We start from the raw sequence: 23945 nt of genomic DNA, 5'->3' as shown, positions 1-23945 counted from the left end.
CAGAGTCCAAAGTGCCTGCCTCCAAGGGGAGGCCAACCCATTTCACCTCACCTCGGAAACCGCTGTTCTAACAGGTCCCCCACTGACAAGAGAGAAACAGCAGGCTGGGAGCATGCCAGGCGGGGCTCTGCTGCCTGGGGAGCCCCCATCCCAGACGGGTGCTCGCTTCCCTGAAATCCACCAACGCAAACCTCCGCGAGCCTGACGGACCCACTCACCAGGCACCAGGGACGGCGGCTGGAGGGGAACCTTTCTGGAGGATAACACAGATCTATCTTGGACTTAGGTCTATTTCAGAATTAGGTTTCCACCGTCAGGTGTGGCTTGGGATGGCACCTGGTCTGTGGCAACCAGATGAAATCCATCTTTTCAATACGCAAAGAATGAATTCTCACAACTGAAAAAAGAAGGAAAAGAAAAATAACAGTAATCCAACACACCCATTGCTCCTCGTAGGACCACAGTTCAGCTTTCTTTGAAAACCGATTTTCTACACTTCGACATACTTCTGCGGTTTCTCTTAATTTTTTTTTTTTATTTGGCAAACATCTCTTCTTTATTATCATCATGAATATCATTATTTGGACCTCTGCAAGGACTATATACATTCACATTAACGTACACTATTGACTTCTTGCCTCTCGGTGGGGCCCCCCCAGGAACCCCGGTTTCAGTAGCTGGTCACTCTCCGTATTGCACTCCAGTCCTGGGAACTTCTCACAGCGATGCAAGAAAATACCAGATCATGGACCACGCTGCTGTCTGTTCTCCATTCAGAACAGGTGAGCATTTCCTTACTCCTTTATTTCCTCCTTGAGATCGCTTGGGGGACAGGCGTGGGGGAGGGAGGACGGCGCTCGAGTGAGGGGGCGTCCCCTCGGGGTCAGCTGGACAGAAACATGAGGTTATACACAGCTGACTACGTCTCCAGAGGATGCTCAGAGGGCGGACTGTCCTTGTTTGTAGTTTTTTTTTTTCTTTTTTCTCTTTTTCTGCAAAAGTGTGAAGAAGAGCAGGTGGAGGGGACCCTGGGGGAGGGTGGCGACGAGGCAGAGACGCGTTGGGCGGGGTGGCACGGAGGAGGGGAGAAGAGGTAGAGGAGGAAACACGGAGAAGCAGTCGCTGTAGGCGCTGTTGCTGTCTCCTCGTGCTCTGAAAAGCACTCAAGAATCAACCCGAAAGATTGTCACAGTTTTGTTTCAGAACTATGCTCTCTCTGGGAAGGACACGTTAGCACTTTTTTTTTCCCACAAGTGGAAGAAATGAAATGTGATGAAAATTCACAGAGGGCATGAGGACAGACGGAGGTCTCTTCCTCTGCACACGTGTTGCGCGTGGCGAGGTGTGCCCCGTGCGCACACGCAGACACCCTCGCGCGCGGGTGGGGGCAGAGGGGCTTCGAGACCCACCGCCCAGTGCCCAGCACAGGCGCTGCCGTCTAGTCAAAACAGAGACACAAGTTGCTTCTTTTTGGGCAAAAACCCTCCACACCCCAATATCCCAAACTCTGGAAACAGAATCAAAAGAAAAGACCGACATCTGAACGAACCCAAGAGTGGAGTAAAACAGTGAAAAAAATACTTTGGCAGTGACAAACGAATTTTGGATTTTTGACTTCTCGTGTTTGCTTTTTGGGTTTCCTTTGGAGCAGAGGTGTGTGCGGCATCCTTGGCTGGCTAGCTGGCAAGGTAGTTTACAGGTATGCTTCCTTTACTTTTTTAAAAAAACTTTTTGGATTTCTACTTAAAGCCAAAGAGTTTGACATTAAAGGGAAAAAAACCAAAAAACCAAAAAACAAAACATCTGAAACCAAAAATGCTTCTTGGGTCAGAAACTGAAGTCTTTCTCACTATCTTCACCGAACCGGCCACGTACCCCTGGGGTAGTTTCGGTGACGCAGAGGCTCAGATCTCCGGCTAGAAAAGAACAGTTTTCTTTTTCCCTTTTTAATCAGAAAGGGGGGGAAAAAACCCCACAGTTTTCTTTGTCCATTTCTGAGTAGCTCTTTTGCCATAAAAATCCCCCAAAATTCTTCACTGAAAATATAAGCCACCAAACAATTAGGTTTTTCATTAGAGAGAAAGTGTGTGAAAGTCATCAAGACAGAAAGAGGAGGGAGGGGGAGGGGGGAGAGACAGAGGAAGGGCAGTGGACAGTGGACGAGCTGGTGGTGCCCCAGCCCGGTCCGCGCCGTTGTCTAAAGCTCGGTGGGAGGTTCTGAGGATGCTTGAAGAAGAGGTTGTCGCGTGAGACCGTCAGGTAGCTGAGGAAGTTGCGTTGAATGCAGTTTCTGTTGGTTCTGTGTTTTCTTTTGGAGAGAAGCAGTAGCAGCAGTGACTCCAATGGTCAGGCTCCCAGGGCCGGGGGAAGCCTCCGGCGGCGGCTGGGGCTGGGCGGGGTTGGTGGGCGCATGTCCGTGGGCCGAGCAGCGGGTCTGGCAGGGGTCAGCGGGGCGCGGCGTCCAGCGGGCCAGGGGAGCCAGGGCGAGAGGGCCCCGTGGAGCCAGCTTCGCTGGGGCTCGCGGCACCTGTGGGCAGGCAGGGGCCCAGGCTGGTGGTGGCGTCGGGCTGTCCGGGGACCGGGTCGGCCACCACGGCCGAGGGGCCCTGCAGGCTCTGACCGCACACGTGGTGGTGCTTCTCCCAGTCCTTGTGCTGGCAGAAGGAGCCGCAGTAGCGGGCTGCATTGCAGCCGCTGCACGTCTCGCTGGCCTTGCGCCCACAGTTCCAGCAGCTCTGGATTGGGTGGAGGAGATGGTCAGGGTGGGCCACTCCAAATCCCCACAGTACCCAGCCCGGCTGCAGAACGGGAAAGACACCCTCCAACCAAGCTGGCTTAGACCCCGCCAGGGTGTCACGTGAGACAGAAAGACCTCCAAGTGCTACAGCTGGTGGTGACCATTAGCAAACACGGCCCCTCGGCTGAGACATTTTGGGGGACCGGGCATCACACAACTCTAGCCCACCCCGGATGGGTTCATGCTGGGCTTCCAGGGAGCCACAGCCCCTTCCCTCTCTTTTCGGAAACCCTCCCGCCCCGCCAGGGCTCCAGTGCTGAATGTAGGGGCCCTGGCGGAACAGACCGCCACGCTCCAATGTGGGGTGCATGGCAGGCCTGCCTCGGTCATGTCCTTCCCCTACCACTGGGCTTCTGCTCCCTTTCTGTGGAACAAACATAACCCAGCCAGCCACGTGGGTAGGTGGGCAGGCACGCTGGTGGGCAAGGAAGTCAAACCTGCCCTGGGGAAGGACCCAGGTGCCCATTTAACCTTCAAAGCCTCTTGGACCCCGACACCTCCTGCGGTCCCTGGCTCACCCTGCTCGGCCACACTGGTCTGCAGTCCTCACTCTGCCAGACGTGCCCAGCCCCCACCCAGCCTCTGTCCCTGCTGCTCCCTCCTGGGATGACACTGCTCCCTGATTCCGGCGTGCTGGCTCACTTCCTCCAGGACTGCTCAGACTGCAGGGAGCCCTGCCTGGCGCCCCGCCCTCCTTCCTACACAGATGCACAGCCTGAAATGCTCCAGGCTTCACATCCGAACACCAGCGTGGTAGCCGTCTCACACCCTTCCCGCATGCACACATGTGCCAGGAGCCGAGGACGTGCTCTAGAAGCCACGGGGGGCGGTCTTTGCTCCCTCCTCTGGCCTCCTGCTTTCACCGGTTAGAGAGAACATGAGCTTGGGTGTCAGCAAACCTGGCTGCAAATGCAGGAACTGCCACTTCCTGGGGAACCTACCTCCCCTCTGGAGCCCTCAGTTCCCACCTGTCCAATGAGAACAGCCACAGGGCCCACCTCGCCAGGCCACGCGGGGATGCCCGGGAGGCAAAGAGCCCTGGACATGGACGTGGGGCGGGGTGCGGGGTGCGGGGTGGGTACCTACCTCACTGGAGTCTTCCTGCTGGTTGATGACAGTGAGGGCATCCTCCGAGGCCTGCCGCCTGGCCTCGGCCAGGGCCCGCTCCATCTTGGCACGCTCTGTGCTGATGAGTTCATGGGCCTTCCGCTCGGCGTCTGACACCGCCTTCTGCAGCTCAGACATCGCCTGCCGCTTGACCTCGTTCACCGCCTCCTCTGCAAAGGACACGTGGCCACGGTCACATGGGCCAGCCTGGCCAGGTCTCGGGGCCTCCTGTCCGTAACCCTGGGGGCCGGGCTTGTGCATCACGGACCACATGCATCCCTGCATGGGTGTGCAAGCGTTGTCATGAGCTTCTCCTGCAGTGTTCTCCAGCTCCAGCAGGCAGCGGCAGATTCGATGCAGGAGGCCTGAGGAGCACCCTAGAACCTGCATTCCTAACAAGTGCCGACGGCCGCCGCCGCCGCTGCTCTCGGCACCCACTTTGAGAACCACCGCTGTATTCCGCCCCACAGACCGTCTGCCTTCCCCTGCGGCCCATCCAGATGCAGTCCAGGGCACGCCTGGTCCGGGGCTCTGCCTTATGATTGCCCACCCAAACCGTCTGTTACTCCTCCACACCTGCCGCCTCTGCCTCTGCAGGTCCGAGGACTAAGCACACTGTTCTAGCGGTGGCCAGTCATCTGCCCAGACCGCATCCTGCCCTCTGACACCGGGAACGATACGGACCCCACCCCAGGAAGCCACCCCCATGGCCGTTTGGGCCTGCCTCAGTTTACCTGGCTGTTCTTGCCGCATAGTGCGGAGGAGTCTGGGTGAGATTCAAGGGGCAGAGATGGCCCTCAAGCCTTCTGCCTGTGTTTGAACACTGTGTACATACGGGGCTGCTGGCAATGCCAACTGCAGCCCCTGAACCCCATGTCACCAACGAGCTCCACATGGCTGTCACCAAGGTTCCCATGAGGCCCCACTGTGGGCCAGACGGAGGCGAAGGGGACGGCAAAGAGAAATGAGGACCCCGTCTTCCTGTCCAGGCCTGCCCCCTGCCTCGATGTAGGCAGCTGCCGCCTGTCGGCCCTTCAGCCTCCGACCCTGAACTGAGACCCTCCACTCTCGCTGCTTTCAAGATTCTGCCTCCTTCTGAGTCACAGTTCACACCGGATCTACCCACAAATCAAAACATACCTGGGGACCCACCTCTTCTCTGCACCGCCACCAACCCCCAGCACCCGCCTCTCCCCCTCTCTCTCGCTGCCTACGGGCTCCAGCTCCCGCCCAGCCCCTCCTCAAAGTCTGTCCCCACCATGCAGTGAATGTCCTCCACAGCATCCCTGTTGCCACGCTCAACACAAGGCCCAGAAGGCCACATGGAGTTCCAGCTCCACGTGCCTCTCCCGTAGGCGCGCGTATCTGTCCACGCTCCTGTGCGTGCTGGCCTGGGCTCTGCCTGCTTTACCGAGCATGGTGTTCCCTGGCAGGTGATGGGCGCCAATCGTCCTACCCTGGATACTAAGCGCACTGGGACCCCTCCATAAGCCCCCTACCAGACAAGCTCCTTGCAGACACAGAGGGCAGGAGGGTCTGGGTCTGCGGCCCCCCAGCTTCTTCCCCCACCGTCCCCACTCACCAGCCTTCCTCCAGATCTCCTCGGGCATGTAACTGGAGAGGGTCCTGGGCATGAACTCCCGGTGCACGTCTGAAACACAGGGGCTGGCGTCACACCCGGGACGAGGCCACAGGGCCACAGGATGGGTGCGTTCTTGGCGGGGGTGCCGAGGTACCCATGGTGGAAACACTGCATCCGTGCTGGGCTGGGGGCAGGGCAGCATCATGATGGGGGAAGCTCTGGACCTGATGGACCTTACATTCAGTGGGGAGCTGGGCCCATCCTGAGCCTCTTGGTTTCCATGGTCACCATCCAGGGGATGAGGGGGGACCCACAGGCCACTGGAACTGAGTCTGGGCTTCCTAGTGGGTCCAGGGCTCTGCACTGTCACCTCCCCCTCGAGCCTCTGTCCTCTCCCCCACTTGCAGCTCAGCCTGCTCAGTGTGTTGGCACCACTGGAACTGAGTCCGGCTTTCTGGTTGGTCAGGCAGTGTCTTTGTGCAGAGCAAAAAGGTACCTCTTTTTCGAGTGGCATTGTACTGCAGAGTGTGTGTGAGCTCTGCTGGCCTGGGTTCTGGGTGCCCCCCCCATCACCCTGCAGAGCCCCTGCACCCCTGCGCTCTCTGCATCACTCCCTCCGTCCTCCCACCCCCACGCTCACCGAGCTGAGACCCCTCTGCTCCTGTCGAGCTGCCGAGGGGCCGGGTGGCGGTGGTCGAGGGGCCCTTCTTGGTGTCCTCAGTATCGCTGTAGCGCCGCACCCAGTGGTTGAGCTCCTCGCGGTCCGCCTCCTGGCACCGGCGCAGCACGGTGAGTGACCGCCGTGTCTTCTCGGCCATGTCCATGATGCAGTTCAGGAGCTGCGGGCGGCGGGCAGCCTCAGCACGTACGGCCCTTTGCCCACACCCTGGGCCTTGGCCAGCCCGCTGTCCATGAAGTTTGGCCATGGGGGGCTTAAGGCAGGGCCTTCACGTGGGGCCCTCCTTGCAAACCTTGAGGTGTGGGCTGCTCCACAGAGCAGATGTGGCCAGCACCACTCTCGGGACCACACCTTCTGCCTTGGCTTTCCCCCCAAAAGGAAGCAGGGGTGAGGATGAACCTGGAAATAGTGCTGAAGGTGTCCCACCCCCACAACAAGTCACCTTCTTCCGGGAGACCCTCTGAAGGGGCAGAGAAGGGAAGGCTCTGAGGGGCTGACTGGAGTGGGGGGCGCTGAGGCGGGTGCCCCCCACCCCATGCTCTCAGGCCCCACTCTTCCCAAGGCCTTGCCCCATGCTCCCCAAGGCCCCAGCCCGTGCCCCCCGGTGGGCAGAGCCAAGGGGAGCCCACCTGAGCCCTGTCCCTGCAGCCCACAGCTGGGAGAGCCCCTGGAGGAGCTGTGGCACCTGTCCCGTGGCCTGGACACTCACGTTGTTGAGGTGCTTCCACTCCTCAGCCCACTCGCGCTCTGTGAGCCTGTGGTCGATCACTTCCTCTGGCCGTGACGCGTGGACCACTGCCGGAGGAGAGTGCATGCTCAGGCCCACCCCACGCTCCCCTGGCTCCACCCCGTGCTTCCTCCTCGGGGCACCCAGAGGCTGTGCCCACCTGGGTAAGATGGACAGGGTGAAGGACACTCCGCACTGACCGTCTGCCCGCTGCCCCGAGGGAGGTCAGCTTCTACTCAGGGAGCTTGAGAGTAAAAATCCGCGTCCCATCCCTTGCTCTGGCTTTGGCCACTCCCCCCACCTCCAAATCCACTGTTCTCACTGTCCTGCCCTCTGCTGCCAAGCAAAGCCTCAGCTCTGGGGCCTCACCACTGCGCGGGAGCCCTCGAGGCCTGTGTCAACTGCCCGGCTCCCGCTCAAGCTGCATCACCTCCTCCAGCCCCTGGACTCCTATGCATCCATCAAAGCCCAGCTTGCAGGCCCTTCCTCCTCAGTAGCCCTGGGCCCTCAGGATTCCTTAAGCCTCGTGTTATCTCTGGTTGTTTGGTAATTACAGGTGCTTCCTTGTTTATTCCTGGCAGCCCCCACTCCAATAGGTGGTGTCAGTTCACAGGATTGGACTGGCATGTCCCATTCTATGTCCCCTGGGCTGAGCGGTGGCCCAGCAAGTACTCCAGCTTCTCTGCTGGGTCTTGAGTGAGCCGGTCTAACTGTGGTCTCCTGGGAGACAGGGGAGGTCAGACAGTAGTCCTGACAATCATTCCCCATGGGACCTGGGACCCTCATTTTGCCTCTCCAGGCCTCAGTTTCCCTACCCTGTGTGGGAAGACTTTCTGGAGGCACGTTGGTGGGGAGCCTGGTACAAGCAGCTCTGTGCCAAGTGCTTTCCACCTTTCCTCCCACACTGACCTCACAGGAGGCCCTGCGGTCATCGGCAGTGTAAGGAGAACTGGGGCTGCTTAAGGGGACGAGTCTGCCCAAGGTCACCCAAGGTCAGCCTGAGCAGAGCCGTGCCTTCAGCCATTGGCCGGTATGGCTCCGGGGACTGAAACAATGGGGTGCTCTTCCCTCTGTCAGAAACAAACCTGCCGTGAGCTGCAGCATGAGTGAAGCTCAGTGTCTGCCTGTCCCCACCATGCTTCTCCGAGCAAGTGCCCCCACCCCGCTGTGTGGGGCGCCCCCGCCTGGGTTGGGTGATGCAGTGCCCATGAATGCTTTTGGGCTGAGGTCTCTCTAGTTAGGCCTTCTTCAGCTCCTAAGGGTCTTCTGGCCCCACAAACGCAAATGTCTCCCCAAACTGCAGAAGGGGTAGGAGGTAGCAGCCACAATCCGCTGTCCACAGCCCTGCCCTGTTGCCTACGGAGCCAGGGCCTTCGCCAACGCCCCAACCAAAATAGTGGCTGAGATCTGCTCGACAGCTGGCATCTATTTTTATATTAGCAGAAGCGGGTGGGAATAGCACCTGCTGACCTGGCCAGAGGGAGCCAGACGCTGTCACCTGCTGCCTGGGCCGGGGCCCTGGAAGCTTCCGCAGGGTGGGGGCGAGGAGACAGCCTTGTATGGAGCGAGGCCTCTACTGACCCTGCCTCCAGGCCCCCGTCTCAGGGGCTGCTGTTTCTAGGCTGTCCCTCAATACAATGGGGGGCCCTTGGAGTAGGGGCTGGTCCTGTTCATCTCTTTGTCCCCTGCAGCTGGTCAGTGGTCAGGCAGATGTAGCTAGAAGACTCTGGGCATGTCCATTATGCTCTCTGGGTCTCAGTCTCTTCATCTGTGATATGGGTGTGCTAACTTATCACACATTTGTCAGAACATATCAGGGCCCACTTAAGAACTGAGTAAAGGACATAATGCCAACAAGAGGTAAGTTCTCTACCTTAGACTTGTTGCCACTATTACCAATAATACCTGGGCCCTACAGACCCTGCTCTGCACCCGGTTAACTCCCTTGGCCCTTATACGACCCCGAGGGGTGAGACTCCTGTTAGAGCCAGCCAACAGAGGAGGAAACCGAGGCATGGAGGTCATGTGACCTGCCCAAGGGCATATTGGGGGAATGACTGGAGCGCAGAGGAAAAGGCAGTCCTGAGCCCTTGGTCCTCCCAGCGCCCACGCTCTTACGAACTTGGTGTTTTGGTGTTCATTTTCATCCCGCCCCAGGAGCAAGATGGGCATGTGCGGTCCACGGGGCTCCGTAGAGCTCTCGAGTCTTAGGGGGTGTCCGCTGTCCCTCAGGGCCCCCAGCAATGCTGCAGGGGGGCCTTGCGGGCAGGGGCATAGCTCCTGTGACCTGGGGACCCCACATGCCAGAACTGCCCACAAGCAGGTTCTTCCTGGCTGCCCTGTGCGTCCCACCTGTGATCATGTGACTTGTAGGAACTACACAGCCGGTCATTCAGATGACCCAAATCTCTCTCTCGTATATGGTCTTCATCCGTTCTCAAAACACTTGGAATTTCCTAAGTGTAGGCAGTGATAAAGGTGTCTTTTGTAAGTGTTACTGAGGTGACTTTGGAACAGGATCAGGGCTAGTTGCTCAAAGAACCAACCATATGAGTAGAGGGTTGAACTTCTAGTTCACCCGTGACCTCCAGGGTGGGGAGAGGGCGGCTGGAGGTCGAATCAATTGCCAATGGCCAATGATTTAATCAATCATGCCTAGATAATGATGCCTTCATTAAATCTCAAGAGAAGGCTTGGAGAACTTCCAGGTGGATGAACACAGAGATTTGGAGAGCGTGATGCACTCAGACAGGGCAGGGAAACTCCTCACCCCGTCCCCATACTTTGCCCTATGCATCTGCTCCATCTGGCTGTTCCTGAGTTACAGCCGCTTACAATACACAGGTGATCTAGTCCTCAAAGGTTTCTCTGAGTCTGTGAGCCATTCTAGCAAGTTAATTGAACCCAAGGTAGCGGTTGTGGGAACCTCTGGTTTATAGTCAGTTGGTCGGAAGCACAAGTGACCACCTGGACTCATGACTGGCATCCGAAGAGTGTGGGCAGTTTTGTGGGACTGGACCCTTAACCTATGGGTCCCAATGCTATCTCCATGAAGAGTGAGTCAGAATCGAGTTCAACTGTTCGGACACTGTGCGGGTATCCAAGAACTGCTTGGTATTGTGTGGGAAGCACCCCCCCCACCCCGATGTGGAAATAGGGTCCAGGAACCTAATTTATTGCCCTCCCTTTGCCCCAGCTGCAGAGCCTAGTGACCTCCCTTTTCTGTTCTCTGTAAGGCAGCGGTTCTCAACCTGTGGGGCGCAACCCCTTTGGGGGTCGAATGACCCTTTCACAGGGGTCGCCGAAGACCACAGGGGCCAGAAACCGAGACACGGCTCCTCTATCCGTCTCCAGGTGGGTCCGCCCACATGCAGATACGCCCACATACTACATGAGGACCTGTATTAAAGGGTCGCGGCATTAGGAAGGTTGAGAACCACTGCTCTAAGGAGAGGAACCCACCTGTACAGGGGCCAAGGACAACTGAAGGGTGTCTGCCCAGCAGATGACCAGAGCCCCTCAAATTGAGTGGCTCTAGGTCCCCAGGCCCTATACCTATCTGCACCTGCCTCAGTCCAGCAGGGACCCCAGAACAGGCACATCCACAGTCATGCCCCTGGGAGGGAAGGGACCTCTTGGGCCCTGAGGGTGAGGATGTTGAACTTCCCCCCCAGATAAAGGTCCAGGAAAGATGGCTCTCCCCTCAGAGGCTTCCTGTCATAGCCTAGACAGGGTGGGGATCCCCTCTGGGCCCTGGGGCCAGTTCCCCGCTCAAATCTTTTCTCTACACCCATTTCCTCTGCGTCTGCTGGACAGACCATGCACACAATAGCTCTTGAACGCCTCCCCCCCGCACAGGTGTACGTGTGCTCCTACTAACACGCACACCTGGGCCACGTGCAGCCCCTACCCCCAAAACACTGCTCACTGAGTTGCCGATGGCGCTCCCGAAGCTCCCGGGGGTCAGGGTGGCGGTAGGGGTCACGGGAGTGGTGGGCCAAAGCCATGTCCTCCAGGCGGTAGTGTGGCGGCGTGGGGTGGGGCAGCCCGTTGCTGGGGCTGTAGCGCTGGGCGGGGCTCAGGGTGCACGGCCGTTTGCTGAGGGGGTCAGGGTGCAGCGGGTCGCGGTCTGACCCATTCTCTTTGGTCCTGGCTCAGAGAGCGGGCAGGAAGTCAGTGGTCGTGGGACAGGAGCCGTGGTTAGAGGTCCGAGCAGGAGGGGAGAGAGGGAAGAGGTGGTGGGCAGAGAGAGAGCAGGGGGAGACAGATTAGACCAGTCTTCTGGGGCCCAGCCTTGGTTCCTGCCCCTGGTGTGCAGGGTCTGGGGCCCGGTGGTCACGAGGCCTGCCCCTCTGTCGAGAGACACCCTCTCCTGGCAGCAGGACAAGCATCCGTCTCTGTGACCCAGCAGTGAGGGCCAGCCCATGGGCCTGGGTACCTCAGGCTCCTGGACACTTGGGGTCCATGTCTAGCACAGACGTGCTAGAATCGCCACAGAATTCCCTCCAGAGAGACTCCCCTCCTGCTTATCCCCCCGATCTCCCAGGGGGACATCTGAGTCCTCAGGAGACCCCACCACAGCCTGCCAGGGCAGCCTCTCCGCGGTGCAGCCTGTGCAGCGGCCTGCAGGTCGGGCTGAACTTGACCAGCTCGCTGGCTCGCTCGCTGCGGGCAGTAGCCCTGACCCACATTCTCTCAGCACTGGAACTAGGGCGCCTGTGGAACTGGGAACCGGAGTCCACGCTAGTCCCTCCACACCTCCCTCCCCAGCCACAGGAAGCCCCCGAGGTACCTGTCGGGTGTCCCCCTCTTGCCGTTCTCATTGACTTCCAGCAGGAGCTCCGAGGAGTCAATGGGGGAAGAGGCGTTGGCATCCAGCAGGAGCTGCTCGTGCTGGGCCAGGTACTGGGCAGGGGTCTGCTTGGCCAGGCGGGCGCAGTGCAGGAGTTCCCGCTGCAGCAAGGGCAGGTTTGCCTTTTGGGGGAGAGAGAGGAGGCTCGGACTCACTGGTGATGGAGGTCAGGGCACAAGGATGCAGCTTTGCTCCGACCCCAGGCAGGGAGGCCGACAGCCAGCCTCCCTGTGTGACTTTGGGCAAGTTGCATAACCTCTCTGGGCACCAGGTTCCTCCACCACAACCTGGGTATGAGGGCAGGAAGGGAGGCTTAGGCAGCAGTGTGGCCCCACCACCCCAGGGCACACAGGGATTTGGGGTACAGTGGGATCTGAGCCCAGATCCTGGTCTCCCAGGCTGGGGCTTTTCCACGTCACTGAGTCCCCTCCATGGCTGCATCTGGAGAAGGTGAGGAGGGATCCTGAGACCACGGTCCCCTGCCTGCGCCCTGTGGGAGCAGGCACCAGGAGACCCACTGTGGGCAGAAGGAAACAAGGGCTCTAAGAGAGGACGCGGACAGCCCCGCGCACAGCCAACTACAGACGGAGGAGCTGGGAGGACCCCCGCGCGTCTGCTCTAACCCCAGGGTGCGGATGGGAAGCCCCTGCACAGCCCTGCGTGAAGCTTGGCGTTTGGGCTGCGCCCATGAGCCTGCCAGTACCACTCTGTGCTGTCAGTCACTGGCTGTGGCTGTCCCGCCACGGTCCTTACAACCACCAGGGATGGACGGCGTGACTGGCTCCACATTGATGGGTAAGGACACCAGGGCACGGGGGGTCAGCACAGGATTCAATGCGGGTCCCACCTGTAGCAACCATGGGTGACAGCTGTGCCCTCCTGCCGTGCCCATACCCTGGCTCCAGGACCTCCCAGAATGCACTGCAGGGCAACAAGCGGGCTTCTCGTGTGCCTTCGGCAGAGTCTCCCCAGAGCCACTGTGGCGGGGGCTGGGGGGTGGGCTGGGGGGCGGGGGGAGGGCAGGCTGGATGGAGGCCCAGCAGCAGGCCACTTGGGAGAGCCAGAGTTCTAAGTATTTGTAAATAATTACAATTCCCCAACTTTCTCATGGTGTTTCAAAGCTGCCACACAAGCCTCTCCTGCCTCTGCCTCCCCAGAAGCCATTAGCACACCCGGACCCAATCAAGCAGCCGAGGAGGTTTCGTCAAGCTGCGCCGGCTGCCAGGCCTGTTTTCCTATTTGGATAGCTGAACGGGGGCCAGCCTGCCATCTGTCGAACATGTTAGGAGCATGAGCTGGGAAAGGAGGTCCCGGGAGGTCTGAAGACGCCAAACATCCTCCTCTCCCTTGCCGGCCCCTCCTCTCTCCTGAGCAGCCTCCCTCTGGCTGGCCCGGCTGGGCAGGACCGCTCGGGCACCGGCTGGTCTGGTCGCTGTTGGGGTGGTAGAAACATCTGGATTCTTGGCCGGCTGGGGCCAGCTGGGAGCCGGGCTCTGGGTGGAGGCTGGCTGGGCGGGGCAGCCTCCTCCAGCTTCTGGAAAGCCCGGCCAGTCGGCCACGCACAGCCTTGGGCTCAGGAGAGGGTGCAGGGACCCAGGGTCCTTGGGGAGAGACGATGGAGAGCTGCATCTCATAATTCCCCCAGTGAGCAGTCCCCTCGTGTCCCCAAAGGCCCAGGTGCCAGAGAAGCCACTTTGATGCCGGATAGACCAAACTGGCGGCAAAAACCCTCTCTGGACCTCCACTCCACGGTCTGAATGAAGGTTCTGACACTGCAGAAAAGCCTGGAACTGCTCTCTTCACAGCTGGGGACTCTGGCCAGAGGGAAATCAGTGTTTGCAAAAACAACAATTGCCATACCGGTGTGGCTCAGTGGACTGAGAGGTCCCGGTTCGATTCCCGGTCAGGGCATGTGTCTGGCTTACCAGCTCGGTCCCCAGTGGGGGTCGTGCAGGAGGCAGCCGATCAATGTTTCTCTCTCACAGTGATGTATCTCTCTCTCTCTCCCTTCCCCTTGCTCTAAAAAAAATCAATGAAAACATTTAAAAACAAACAAACAAAATGCCAGGCTGCGTGGCTCAGTGGTTGAGCATCGACCCATGCAGCAACAGGTCGCTGGTTCGATTCCCAGTCAGGGCATATGCCCAGGTTGTGGGCCCGATCCCCAGTGGGGGGCGTGCAGGAGGTGGCCAGTCGATGTTCTCTCTCATCAATGTTTCTCTCTCTCTCTCCCTCTCCTTTCCTCTCTCTCTAAAAAGAAAAAAACAAACAAAAAAATAAACCACAACAGTGTTAGCTGATCTGACGTCTCCCACTTAACGAGGTTTTATGATGCGTCTGCTGCTTCACCAAGCACTCCATCTAAGACCCACACAGACTGCATGGCTGTGGCCAGCTCACCCTGCTCTGCTGTGTGACCTTGGGCAAGTCACTGAACTCCTTTGACTTTTGCTTCATCTGCAACTGGAGCTGTGAAAAGCACCTGCTCCTCCCGTCCTGAGTATGATGAGCTCCTGAGAGCTTCTTATGAATTAACTCATCCATCCCAGCCCCTGTGAGGTAGGCTGTCACATCCCGGGGGATGGGGAGCGGACGGAGGCCGGAGTCTTTCAGAAGCCCATTGTTGGAGCTGGGGTTTGAGCCAGGTGGCTGCCTGGGCTCATTCTCAGCCTCAGTTCCTGCCTCTCTGCAGTATGACAGCCCCAAGGGCCCTTCTGTGCGGGTATATCACCGCTGCCCATACAGTGGGCCTGGGGCACCATCGTGCCGCAAAGGTCACAGAGGAGGTGGCACAGTGGGCTGGGCAGGGGGCACTCCTGCTGGGATCCCCCACAATGCCCTGCATTCTACAGCTGCCAGAGCTCCTACAACAAGGAGGGTAGGGGCTGCTTCCCAGGCAGGACCACGGGCCAGGCTGGATGGGGCTTTGTCATCGAGCCCTGGCAACAGAGCCACTACACCGCAGGAGCTGCATGTCAGTGAGAGGAATGGACTCTGTGTCCTTGACGGTCCTGTTGACTGAGGGCCCTGGGTGGGATCCCAGGCCCTCGGCACCGCAGGCAGGCCCCCCACCCTATAGAAAGAGCAATCTAAGCACAAAAGCCCTAATAGCACGTGAGAACCGCTGTAGGCAGAGGGGAAACTGAGGCAGAGAGGTACCTCAGAAGGCAGTGCTAGGCTGGGCATGTCCTGTCCAGTGCCTCATTGAGGTGTGTCTGGGAGGATGCCGGGGTGCAAGGTGCAGGGGGCAGTGGGCAAGGCCTGGCTGGGGCGGGCAGGGGACGAGGATACGGGCCCTACCCCTGCTCCGCAGATAAACAAGGGCAGCTGACGCGGGCGGGCTGGACATGTGCTGTAAATATTTGATCCGACAGAATAAGCAGGCGCACTGTGTCCCCAAAGACGGGGAGCGGTGGAGTCAGCAGTAAGTTGAAAGGAGGAGAGAGAAGGGAAGGGCTCCTAATGAATTGCAAATGACTGCCAGATGGGCCCAAACCCTGCTCCATGCCAGCAGCCGCTTTGTCGCCAGCTCAGGAGTGTGAGCACAGTGGGGTGTGGGCGGAAGGGCAGGCGGGAGGGAGGAGGAAGTAGATGTGGGGACACGACGTGGGGTCCCCTTGGCAAGGGACCGCAGGGGACAAGGTGCGGGTCTGGGGCACACCCTGTGAAGGCAGGGGTGTCTGGAGTCTGATGAATCCAGGTTCCAGCCTTGGCTCCATCTCTCCACCAGTGGGGGAGACCTCAGGGCCTCAGTTTCCCCACCTGTTAATCAGGAACTGTGCCTGTGCCGCCCCTCCTCACAGGGCTGCTGGGGGTCAGCAGGGGCGGTATCGAAAGCGTGTCGCAAAGCATGTCTGCAGAACATTTTTAAATCCCCAGATGACGAAAGCCAAGTCTTCGCGTGCACTGCGTCATGCAATCTCCCCGACAGCCTGAGAATGATTCCCATTTCACAGTTGCAGAAACTGAGGCACAGAGGGGTGAACCAGCCAGGCCCAGGCCAACAGGGGCTCGGTTGCAGGGGCAGGGCTCAAACCTGGGAGCATCTGGTCTGGTCTGTCCTCAGACCCTCTGGAAGGCAGGGCCTGGCCATGCAGTGAGCAGCTCAGAGGCCTGGGAAACGAGAGCCCCAGGGAGGCCAGCAACGCTCAGTTGGGGCATCTCCCAAGTGAGCCCCAGGAAACCCTGACCTCAGGAGGGTCACGGGGTCAAATACATTTGGGAATTCTTTCATCCTGGCCACCCTGGGAGGCAGGTGACCCTTGTTTAGGGGACTGAAGACCCTGAGAAGTACCACAGTGAAGACTGTTCTGACATCATGTAGGCCTGTGCTTGTCCTTTTAAAAACCCCAGTTCTGATTCAGTGGGTCTGGGCCAAGCCCAGGAACCTACATTGCTCAGAAGCTCTTGGTGCTGCTGCCGCCAGACACCAGCTATTCCCGCTGAGAAGCCCTGGTCCGTTGTTGATCTGCCATGTTTGATACACGACCTTTTTTTTTTTTTTACATCTGACAGCATTCATTTATCCACCTTTCCACCGACACAACCACTCACCATCTGTCTGTCCACCCACCTGTCCCTCCATCTGTCTACTATCCCTTTTCCCCTTACTCTGTTCCAGCTACACAGCCCCCTCCCTGTCCCTCAAACACAGTCCTTCTTCAGGGACTTCGCACATGCTTGGAAGGCAGGCTCTGTGGCCTGATACCCACCAGGATCCCCTCCTCCCCTCCACCGCCCTCTCGTGTGCCACCTTGTGTCACCCATCACAGAATCTATAGCCACTGCTGGTTGGCTGTCTCCCTTCCTACCAGGCCACAGGCTCCAGAAGAGACTGTGTCTACTTTGCTCACAGCTATATCCCTAAGCCTGGCACAGTACCTGGCACATAGTAGGTGCTCAAAAAAATGGCTGTCCAGTAGACGAGTGCCTTTGGCCCATGATAACAGGACTGATGGGGAGCTCTATCTAAGGGCACAGGGTTTGGTGGCCGACTGATCCGGGCTGGCTACTAGTCAGAGCTGTTCCCGGGGTACTGAGGGGCTGAGCATAGTGCCTGGCCAGGGCCAGCAGGGAATGAACTTGGGGCTCCTGGGGGAGGCCTCGGCGCGAGGGAGCAGGGTTTGCTGTTACCTTCAGGAAAGGGATGACGAATGGACGCAGTGGGAAGTTGGTGGCTTCCTGGAGCTTGGAATGAAACTCCTCAATGGTCAGTGTCGAGTTCTGAGGGGAGAAAGCATCACGCATCAGCCCAAGCCCCGTCCACCCAGCCCGGAGAGGGCAGGAGGCCCGGGGGCTGGGCACGGCCCCGTGTCCCCACCCAGCAGACACATGTCCTCTGTGATGGCGTGGCCCGACTCACCACAAGCCCCAGCACAAGCGTGCGGACGCGCTCCCCGATCTCCGGGGAGATGTCGCTGCCGAACTGCTGCAGGGTGGTGAGGAAGCGCTTGAGTTTGCTGAGCTGCCGGGCCCCGCAGGCGGGGGGCAGGTGCTGTGTGGACAGTGAGGCCGTGGACGAGGTGGCCGGGCCGTTGCTGAAGCCATTGGGCGTGGATGGGGTGCCGTTGATGGCCGTTGGCGAGTGGCTGCTGCCGTTCATTACTGTGGGGGGAGGGGGGTGTGAGCACAGCAGAGAGCTGAGAACCGCACAGAGTCACAGGGGTGCAGGGGGGCACCAGTGCCCTCATGGATGTGTACACTGGGGCTTGGAAAGTGCAGCCTCGCCCCAGGTCCTCAGTGGGCGGGGGCTGCTTGGCCAGACGATTCACACCCCAGGGGGACACGGGGCCTGCACCCATCTCCAGCCTGGCTGTTAAGTGTCCACTGCGAACAGACAGGGGCTTCTCCACGATCAGGGATCTGCTAGTCCACTTCCACTCTTCTCAGGAGAGGTCACTCATCCCCCCTGAGGGACTGGTGAGCCCTCCTCCACCCCGACAGCCCTGAGAGATTCCCACTCCCAAACAGGTGCTGTTACCCACAGAAGGGCCCCAGTGCCTGAGCTGACGGGGCCCGGGACATGCAGGGTTGGATCCTGGTGGGAGCTGCTGGCTGGCGCTGCCGCACAGGCAGCCACTGTGTGCACGTGCGGAGGACCACACGTTCCCTACGGGACCCGCGTGAACACACGGCAGGGGCCTCCGGGGCAGCATGTTAGTTACCCAGGCCCTGGGGATAGCGTCCCAGGGCTGGCAGAGACCGTGGTGCTGTGAAATGGTCCTGGGCAGGACCTCCCCCCTCAGCTCGGGTGACAGAGCCTTCACTCTGGAGGCTAGGCAGCCCTCTGTGCCGACCACCTGCACCCCAGTCTCCTAGCCTCAGAAACCCTCGTGGTGACCACGAGGTCAAAGGTCACAGGCTCCCAGGGCCTTTGGTAAGGTGGAGTGGCCCGGGGCGGGGGTGGGCTGGGGAAGCAGGACACCTGAGGCCGCTCACACTTTGCATCCTCGGCGGCCACACAGGCACCTGCTCCAGGGACTCATGCACATCCTTGCACTCAGCCCTCGCACGCTCATCCGCTCATCCGCCTGCTGCCTCATCCTGCTCCTGTGGGCACTCCTGGCACGGGGGTTGGGAGCGGGTGTCCTGCCCGAGGCCCCATCCTGCCTGGACCACCTTAGACATGGGTCTGGCCTCAGTTTCTCCATGCAAACGGCCCTTGGCCCAAACCAGGGGTGGGGCTGCTCCCGTCCACAGGTGCCTGCCTGGCCCCTCTGCTCCAGGCTTCCCTGGCTTACAGAGCCCAGGTTGTCCTCCACCACCGGGGAGCTGGAAATGCTTGACCTTGATTGCGTTGACATGTGGGTGACCACTCATCAATACTGTCCCCCACGTAGCAGAGGTTGGAAACCACTGACTAACACCAGGGTTGACGCAAGAACGTGTGCCGCCTCCCTCGTGGGGGGATGGACGTGTGCAGGAATGGTCGCCCGGCGCCCTGCTCCTGGGGCTCCAGACCGTCTCAGCACAGCCTTCCCTCCCCTCGAGAGGGAGACACACGTTGGAACCTGTTTGCCTCCCTGGTCTGGATGATCTCAGAAGCACCTCTGGGCCCTACCAGTGACACACCGGCTCTGGAAGCCCCGCAGGAGAGGTGTGCCCCACTCGGGCCTTCCCTCCTGCTCTGGGATGAAAAGTGAACTCCAGACACCGAGCAAAGGCATCATCCAGAGGACCCTTGCACAGACCAGAAGACCCCGTGGTTGCGCGAATTTTCTGTCTCACCAGCAAGCTCCAGCCAACCCCACGGCAGACCCTGACACACACACGCACACACACACACACACACCCTGATCAAGACTGATGACAGCCTCTGGCTGTCACTCCAGCCGGGCCAGGAGATGGCCCACTGCCACAGGAGACCTCTCCACAGCGGGGGGCTCATTCCATGTGGCAGGGTTGGGCTATCACCTGGGGTCTGGACCTTCCAGAGGCTTCTAAGACATGTGGCCGTCCATGCTGCCTGGGTCCCCCCGGCCCCTGGCCCAGCCTGGGCCTGGCCTCCCTGCAGCTCCCTTACCAGCCTGCCCTCGGAGCCTGGGTCCTCCCGGAGGCCTGCTTGCCCTCGCTGGCCCGTGTTCCCTCCCTCGGGCTGCCGGGCAGTCTCAGCAGCTTGCTAAAGAGACGCCGAAAATAACCGCCGGCCACAAGTGCTTTCATTCCACAACAGGTGTGTTACTAAGTTAGACTGCACACGTGTCCCCGGCTGAGGTTTGGGGGCACACACTAGCACCCCCGCAGCTCCCCAGCCCCAGGCCTGGGCGGGGGTCAGGCTGGGATGATGAACCAACAAACAGCCCCTCTCTCTGCTGCAGGGGCAGCCCCGGGGCTGGGAATCCGTCCTGAGCGCTGCAGCTCAGCGGATGAGCTGGACACGAGCGTGAGGCCAGGCATCACAGAATAATGGCCACGAGGACCGTGCATCGCAGAACATAAATAATGCACAACCATTATGTCACCTCTGCTTGGAGCCCAGAGCTGCGCGGCAGCCATGCCTGGGCTGTGCAGCCCGACTGGTGCGCAGGGGGTGCCTGTCCTGACGCTGGGTGACAAACACTGAGCATCGCTCCACAAACACTTCCTGCTATGGACACTGGCTGTGGCCTGAGCACTTGGACGGAAATGTCCACTAGTGACCAACGTCCACTGAGCACCCAGTGTGTGCCAGGCTTGCGCTGACGCCACTAGCAGCATCTGATGACTTCTAGGTGGGGAAACTGAGGCAAGACCACCCCACTGGAAAGAGGAGGAGCTGGGACTTGATCCCGGCGGGGTTCTGCCCTTGAGACACCTCGCTACAGAGGTGCACTGACATTCCACCTTCTCACAACTCGGGGATCTGCCATATTCATCCTGTTCGGTGGACGGGGAAAAAGGAACACAGAGAGGGTGTCTACCTGCCTAACATCACACAGCTTGTGAGGAGCAGGGCTGGGGTGTGACTGTGGGTCTGAGGACTGCTCTGCTCCCTTGGACCTCACGGACAGGCAGATGCAGCAGTGCACTGTGCGGGCAAGGGGGGCCACGGGCAAGGCCTTCTCAGGGCAGAGGGTGTGGGTGACGACCTCCCGGGAGGCCTGTGGTTTTTGTTATTTTACTTACAAAGACAGACCATAGACCATTTTAAGCAGCCATGAAAACGGCCGTGGGGCAGAGACATCGCAGGCCCGTCCTCTCGATCTGTAAGCAAAATAAGAAAAACACTCTGTGAGGCAAGGGGCCGCGGGCAGGTGGCTCTGCCCTGTGGGGTGTCTGCAGTTGGCCCCTCCCCCTCTGCTTCAGGACAGCAGTTTTGGGGATTGGGACTGTCACCGCCTTAGGCCAGTCATTCCCTTCTTTAGGCCTCAGTTTTTCTCTGTAAAATGATGGGGCTTGATCGTGGAATCTCTCAGGGACGTTTCTGGCAGGACCTTGTAGGGTCCCATAAGAATTTTGGCATCGCTATCTGCCTGAGCGGGACACCTGGTTTTTAAAAAGTTCTCTTTCTGGAAGGTGCCTGGGGACCCCACTCAGCACCATCCTCAAGAGACCTGGAGCCTGGAGCTGACTTGTGAATCTGGGCTTGGGCCTCTCCGCCAAGAAACAACCCAATGGTGGTTCCAAAATGAAGCCCAAGCTGCTGTGAGAGAAGGGAGCACCAAACAGGAAGGGAGATTTGATTTGTCTGAGCTGGAGTTAGTGAGTGGAAGCCACAAGGAGACAAGATGTACTGCTGTAATCAGAGAGTGAGCCTCCCGTCATGGGGGTAATCAAGGGCAGGATGGAATGTTGGCCCTTTGAGGGTCCTCCCAGCTGCAGAGTAGCTCCTTACATTCCTTCCCAGAGATCTCTCAGCCCTCCTGCTCACCTCCCTGGCCACACCACAGTTTCAACTCCAAAATAAATTTGTGCCCAGGACAGTCACTGGGTAGGAAAACCACAACCCTCAAGCCCTGGTTCAAGGTCAGCCTCTGGTCAGCTGGCTCACAGGCTGGACCTGGGGAAGCTGGGGAAGCTCTTGGCAGGAATCTGCCGCTGAGCAGAGGCTCTGTCCATTCAGGCTGCCACCAGCCAGGTGCAGGACGTGGTTAACCACACCGCTTTCAGGGAATTCTTCGGTAGGGAACAAATCTGAGGCCACCTAGAGGTGGCCTGACACCCAGATATATGGCCCCAGCAGCCCAAGGAAACTAAAGCGTCAGCTTAGAAAAGAACCACTTGTCTCCTATGACCTCTGTGCTCTAAATAGAGCCAGGACCTCGAATCCAGGAGCGTGAGCCCACAGTGGTGGGGGTGCACAAGGATGGGAGGGGGGAAGGGGAGACTCCCGAGCCACACACAGGGCTGCCGCCCGCACGCACATCTGGTCACAGACCTCCTGAAAGCACACGGGGGTGGTGTCAGCTGACCTTAGCTCTGTCCCCAACCTGAAACATCTGGCCCTCAGACCACTGCTTTCTGGAACAGGGGCTCCTGGACCAAGAAGAAAAGCAGGCTGAGGGAGACGTACGCACCCATAAGGGTCAGGACAACAGTCTGCTGGTTTCTCCTGCTTGGAAATGAACACAGGTGGGTCGTCACTTTAGGTGGTGGCCTAAGGTCTTTTTTCTAGGAAGCTGCTGCTGCCCTGTCATGAGTAAGTCCTTTTCTGCTTGGCTGAGGTAGAGGCTGTGAAGTTAGACACACGAGCCTCCCCTCTCTACCTCTGGGGCCCCGATGGGTGGCAATGCTGAGCAGACGGAGATGCTGCCTGCGTTTCAGTCCGCGGTGAGGACTGACTCTCCTGGAAGAGAAGGAGGGGTGACCAGGCGGCCAGTGGCCACGCAGAATGACGTGTGGGAGAAAGCCAAGCCTCTGGCCCCCACTAGTGTGGCGGATACAGGCAGACGAGACCTCTGGGCTGAGAACCATGGAGTGAGAGACCTGCTGCCTTGGGGCCGTCCTGGTGCAGGAGGCAGGGCTGGGGACCCGTCCTCGTCTCTGTCATGCATGGGGACCCCGGCTCAGACCGGTAGAAAGGGGCAGGAGCTGGAACCTTCTGTGCCAGGTGAAGGTGCAGGGAGGGGTTGATCACTAAACTCCTACCATGTGCTGGGATGTCCCTACCTTCAGGCGGCCACATGTGGCAGCAGGTGGTGTCACCCCGTATGTCAAACTAAGGCTCGGAGGGTCAGGAGACTGGCTTAAGCCAACATCCTACAAACAAAAAGCCAATGCCTTTTTCCTGAGGGAGGCCCGGTCACGAAGAAGCTGGGGCCGGCCTCGGGTGGCAGAACCAGTTCCCTGTGTGTCCAGGGGTGAAGAGATGCAGCCCGGGCCCTGTGGTCCACCCCAGGCTCTGGACAGAGCTCTGGGCCCTGGCTGGAGGCAGCAGCTCCTACTTCTTAGCCCAGTGGGGACCAGGAGCCACAGGCTAAGGAGTTTGAGGCTCCTGCCACACTGGAGAGTCTTCATTTGGGTTCCAAAGCCTGGGGAAGGGTCCTAGGGTGTGGGGCTTCTGGCCTCTGAACCTAGGGGTGGGGGCGGCACACGGGTTCTCTCCATTGCCCACCGGAAGCCCTTAGGACACACTGCTCGGCCCCTGGCCTTGGGGTCAGGGGACCCCATCCCCAACACCGGCCCAAGCCTGAGGGTTTCCTTCCCAACTGTTCAGACCCAAAGTCACCGAGTCCCCAGCTTGTGTAAGGAACAGGACTCCAGCAGTGGTGGTGGGCTCCGGAGGACCCAGAGCCACCATGAGTGCCGAGACACTCAACCTGGACGTGCCCAGGGCTGGCGAGACACTGCCTGAGGGTCTGCTGCTGGCAGCTGAGGCCCTGCTGAGCCCCGTCTCTGGCCAACCCACACCCCCCACTGAGGCCTGGCTGCAGAACCCCGGGATCTGAGCCAGCGCGCGCTCCGCGCCGGCCAGAGCCCCCTCCGACGGGCTCTCCAGCAGGGTGCAGGCCTGACGAATTCACCCCGACCCTCTCCGAGTTCCAAATACAACAGCCAGCTTTGCTGGAACGCTCGCAATATGCCGGCCACTGGGTGAGAACTTCTTTTAACTCACTTGTCTTCACAGCAGCCTGGTGAGGCAGGGGCTACGGCCAGACCTGCCTTACAGATGAGGAACGCCAGGCCCAGAGAAGTCAAGTAGCTTGCCCGAGGGCACACAGCTACAAAGCGGAAGAGCTGGGATTTGGACCGCAAGGCTTGGCCTCTGAGCCACGATGGGATCCTCCTCTCAAGGGCCCAAGGGTGGGTGTTTAGGGGTTCAGGGCGGGGGGACCGTAGCATTGGCTCTAGTAGCATGAAATGAGGTTGGGTGCCTCAGACAACTTCCAGGGCCCCAGAGACCTCTCTGCTCTGCCCCTTGGGTGCCCGGCCCTGGAGTTACTCACTTGTGTGGGGCGTGAAGGAGGAGTGCCGTGTGGTGCCCTGGGACGCAGAGGGTGGAGGGGGTGGCATGCTGGGGGGCGTGGACCGGGGCTGTGTCTTCACCTCCGCGGGGGAGTCAGGCATCGCTGCAGCCTTCTTCTCCTTCCTGTCCCCTGCTGGGGAAGGGGGGGTGGGGGGAGAAAAAGAGAAAACCAGTGAAGCAGGCTAGAGGGGAGGGGTCAGCACCTCCACAGCCCCACCTAGTGCCTGGCCAAGCTGACCCCCAGACAGTAGCTGGGGACCCAGGTGGGGGATACCCACCTGGACCCAAGATGGCTCCTGTTTCTCCCCACAAAGCCA

The 23945-nt window shown here is 59.5% G+C and overlaps 1 protein-coding gene across 1 annotated transcript in view; it reads right to left on the bottom strand.

Moving 5' to 3' along the window:
• Positions 1 to 2189: 2189 nt before the first annotated feature.
• CBFA2T3 (CBFA2/RUNX1 partner transcriptional co-repressor 3) overlaps positions 2190 to 23945 on the bottom strand; it is a 60607-nt gene continuing 38851 nt past the window's right edge. Inside the window, exons 3-13 of the mRNA XM_036276033.1 lie at positions 23609 to 23761; positions 20349 to 20426; positions 17107 to 17348; positions 16878 to 16967; positions 11685 to 11866; positions 10821 to 11041; positions 6875 to 6960; positions 6127 to 6325; positions 5487 to 5555; positions 3884 to 4074; positions 2190 to 2735 (exon numbers count right to left, since the gene is read on the bottom strand). Of these exons, the coding sequence (XP_036131926.1) occupies positions 2445 to 2735; positions 3884 to 4074; positions 5487 to 5555; positions 6127 to 6325; positions 6875 to 6960; positions 10821 to 11041; positions 11685 to 11866; positions 16878 to 16967; positions 17107 to 17348; positions 20349 to 20426; positions 23609 to 23761 (1802 nt within the window). The 3' untranslated portion in view covers positions 2190 to 2444. The remainder of the gene's footprint in view (positions 2736 to 3883; positions 4075 to 5486; positions 5556 to 6126; positions 6326 to 6874; positions 6961 to 10820; positions 11042 to 11684; positions 11867 to 16877; positions 16968 to 17106; positions 17349 to 20348; positions 20427 to 23608; positions 23762 to 23945) is intronic.

This window comes from Molossus molossus, unplaced genomic scaffold (genome assembly GCF_014108415.1).
Source record: "Molossus molossus isolate mMolMol1 unplaced genomic scaffold, mMolMol1.p scaffold_m16_p_21, whole genome shotgun sequence".
Classification (NCBI taxonomy): Eukaryota; Metazoa; Chordata; class Mammalia; order Chiroptera; family Molossidae; genus Molossus; species Molossus molossus.
This window is presented reverse-complemented; position numbering and strand designations above follow the sequence as displayed.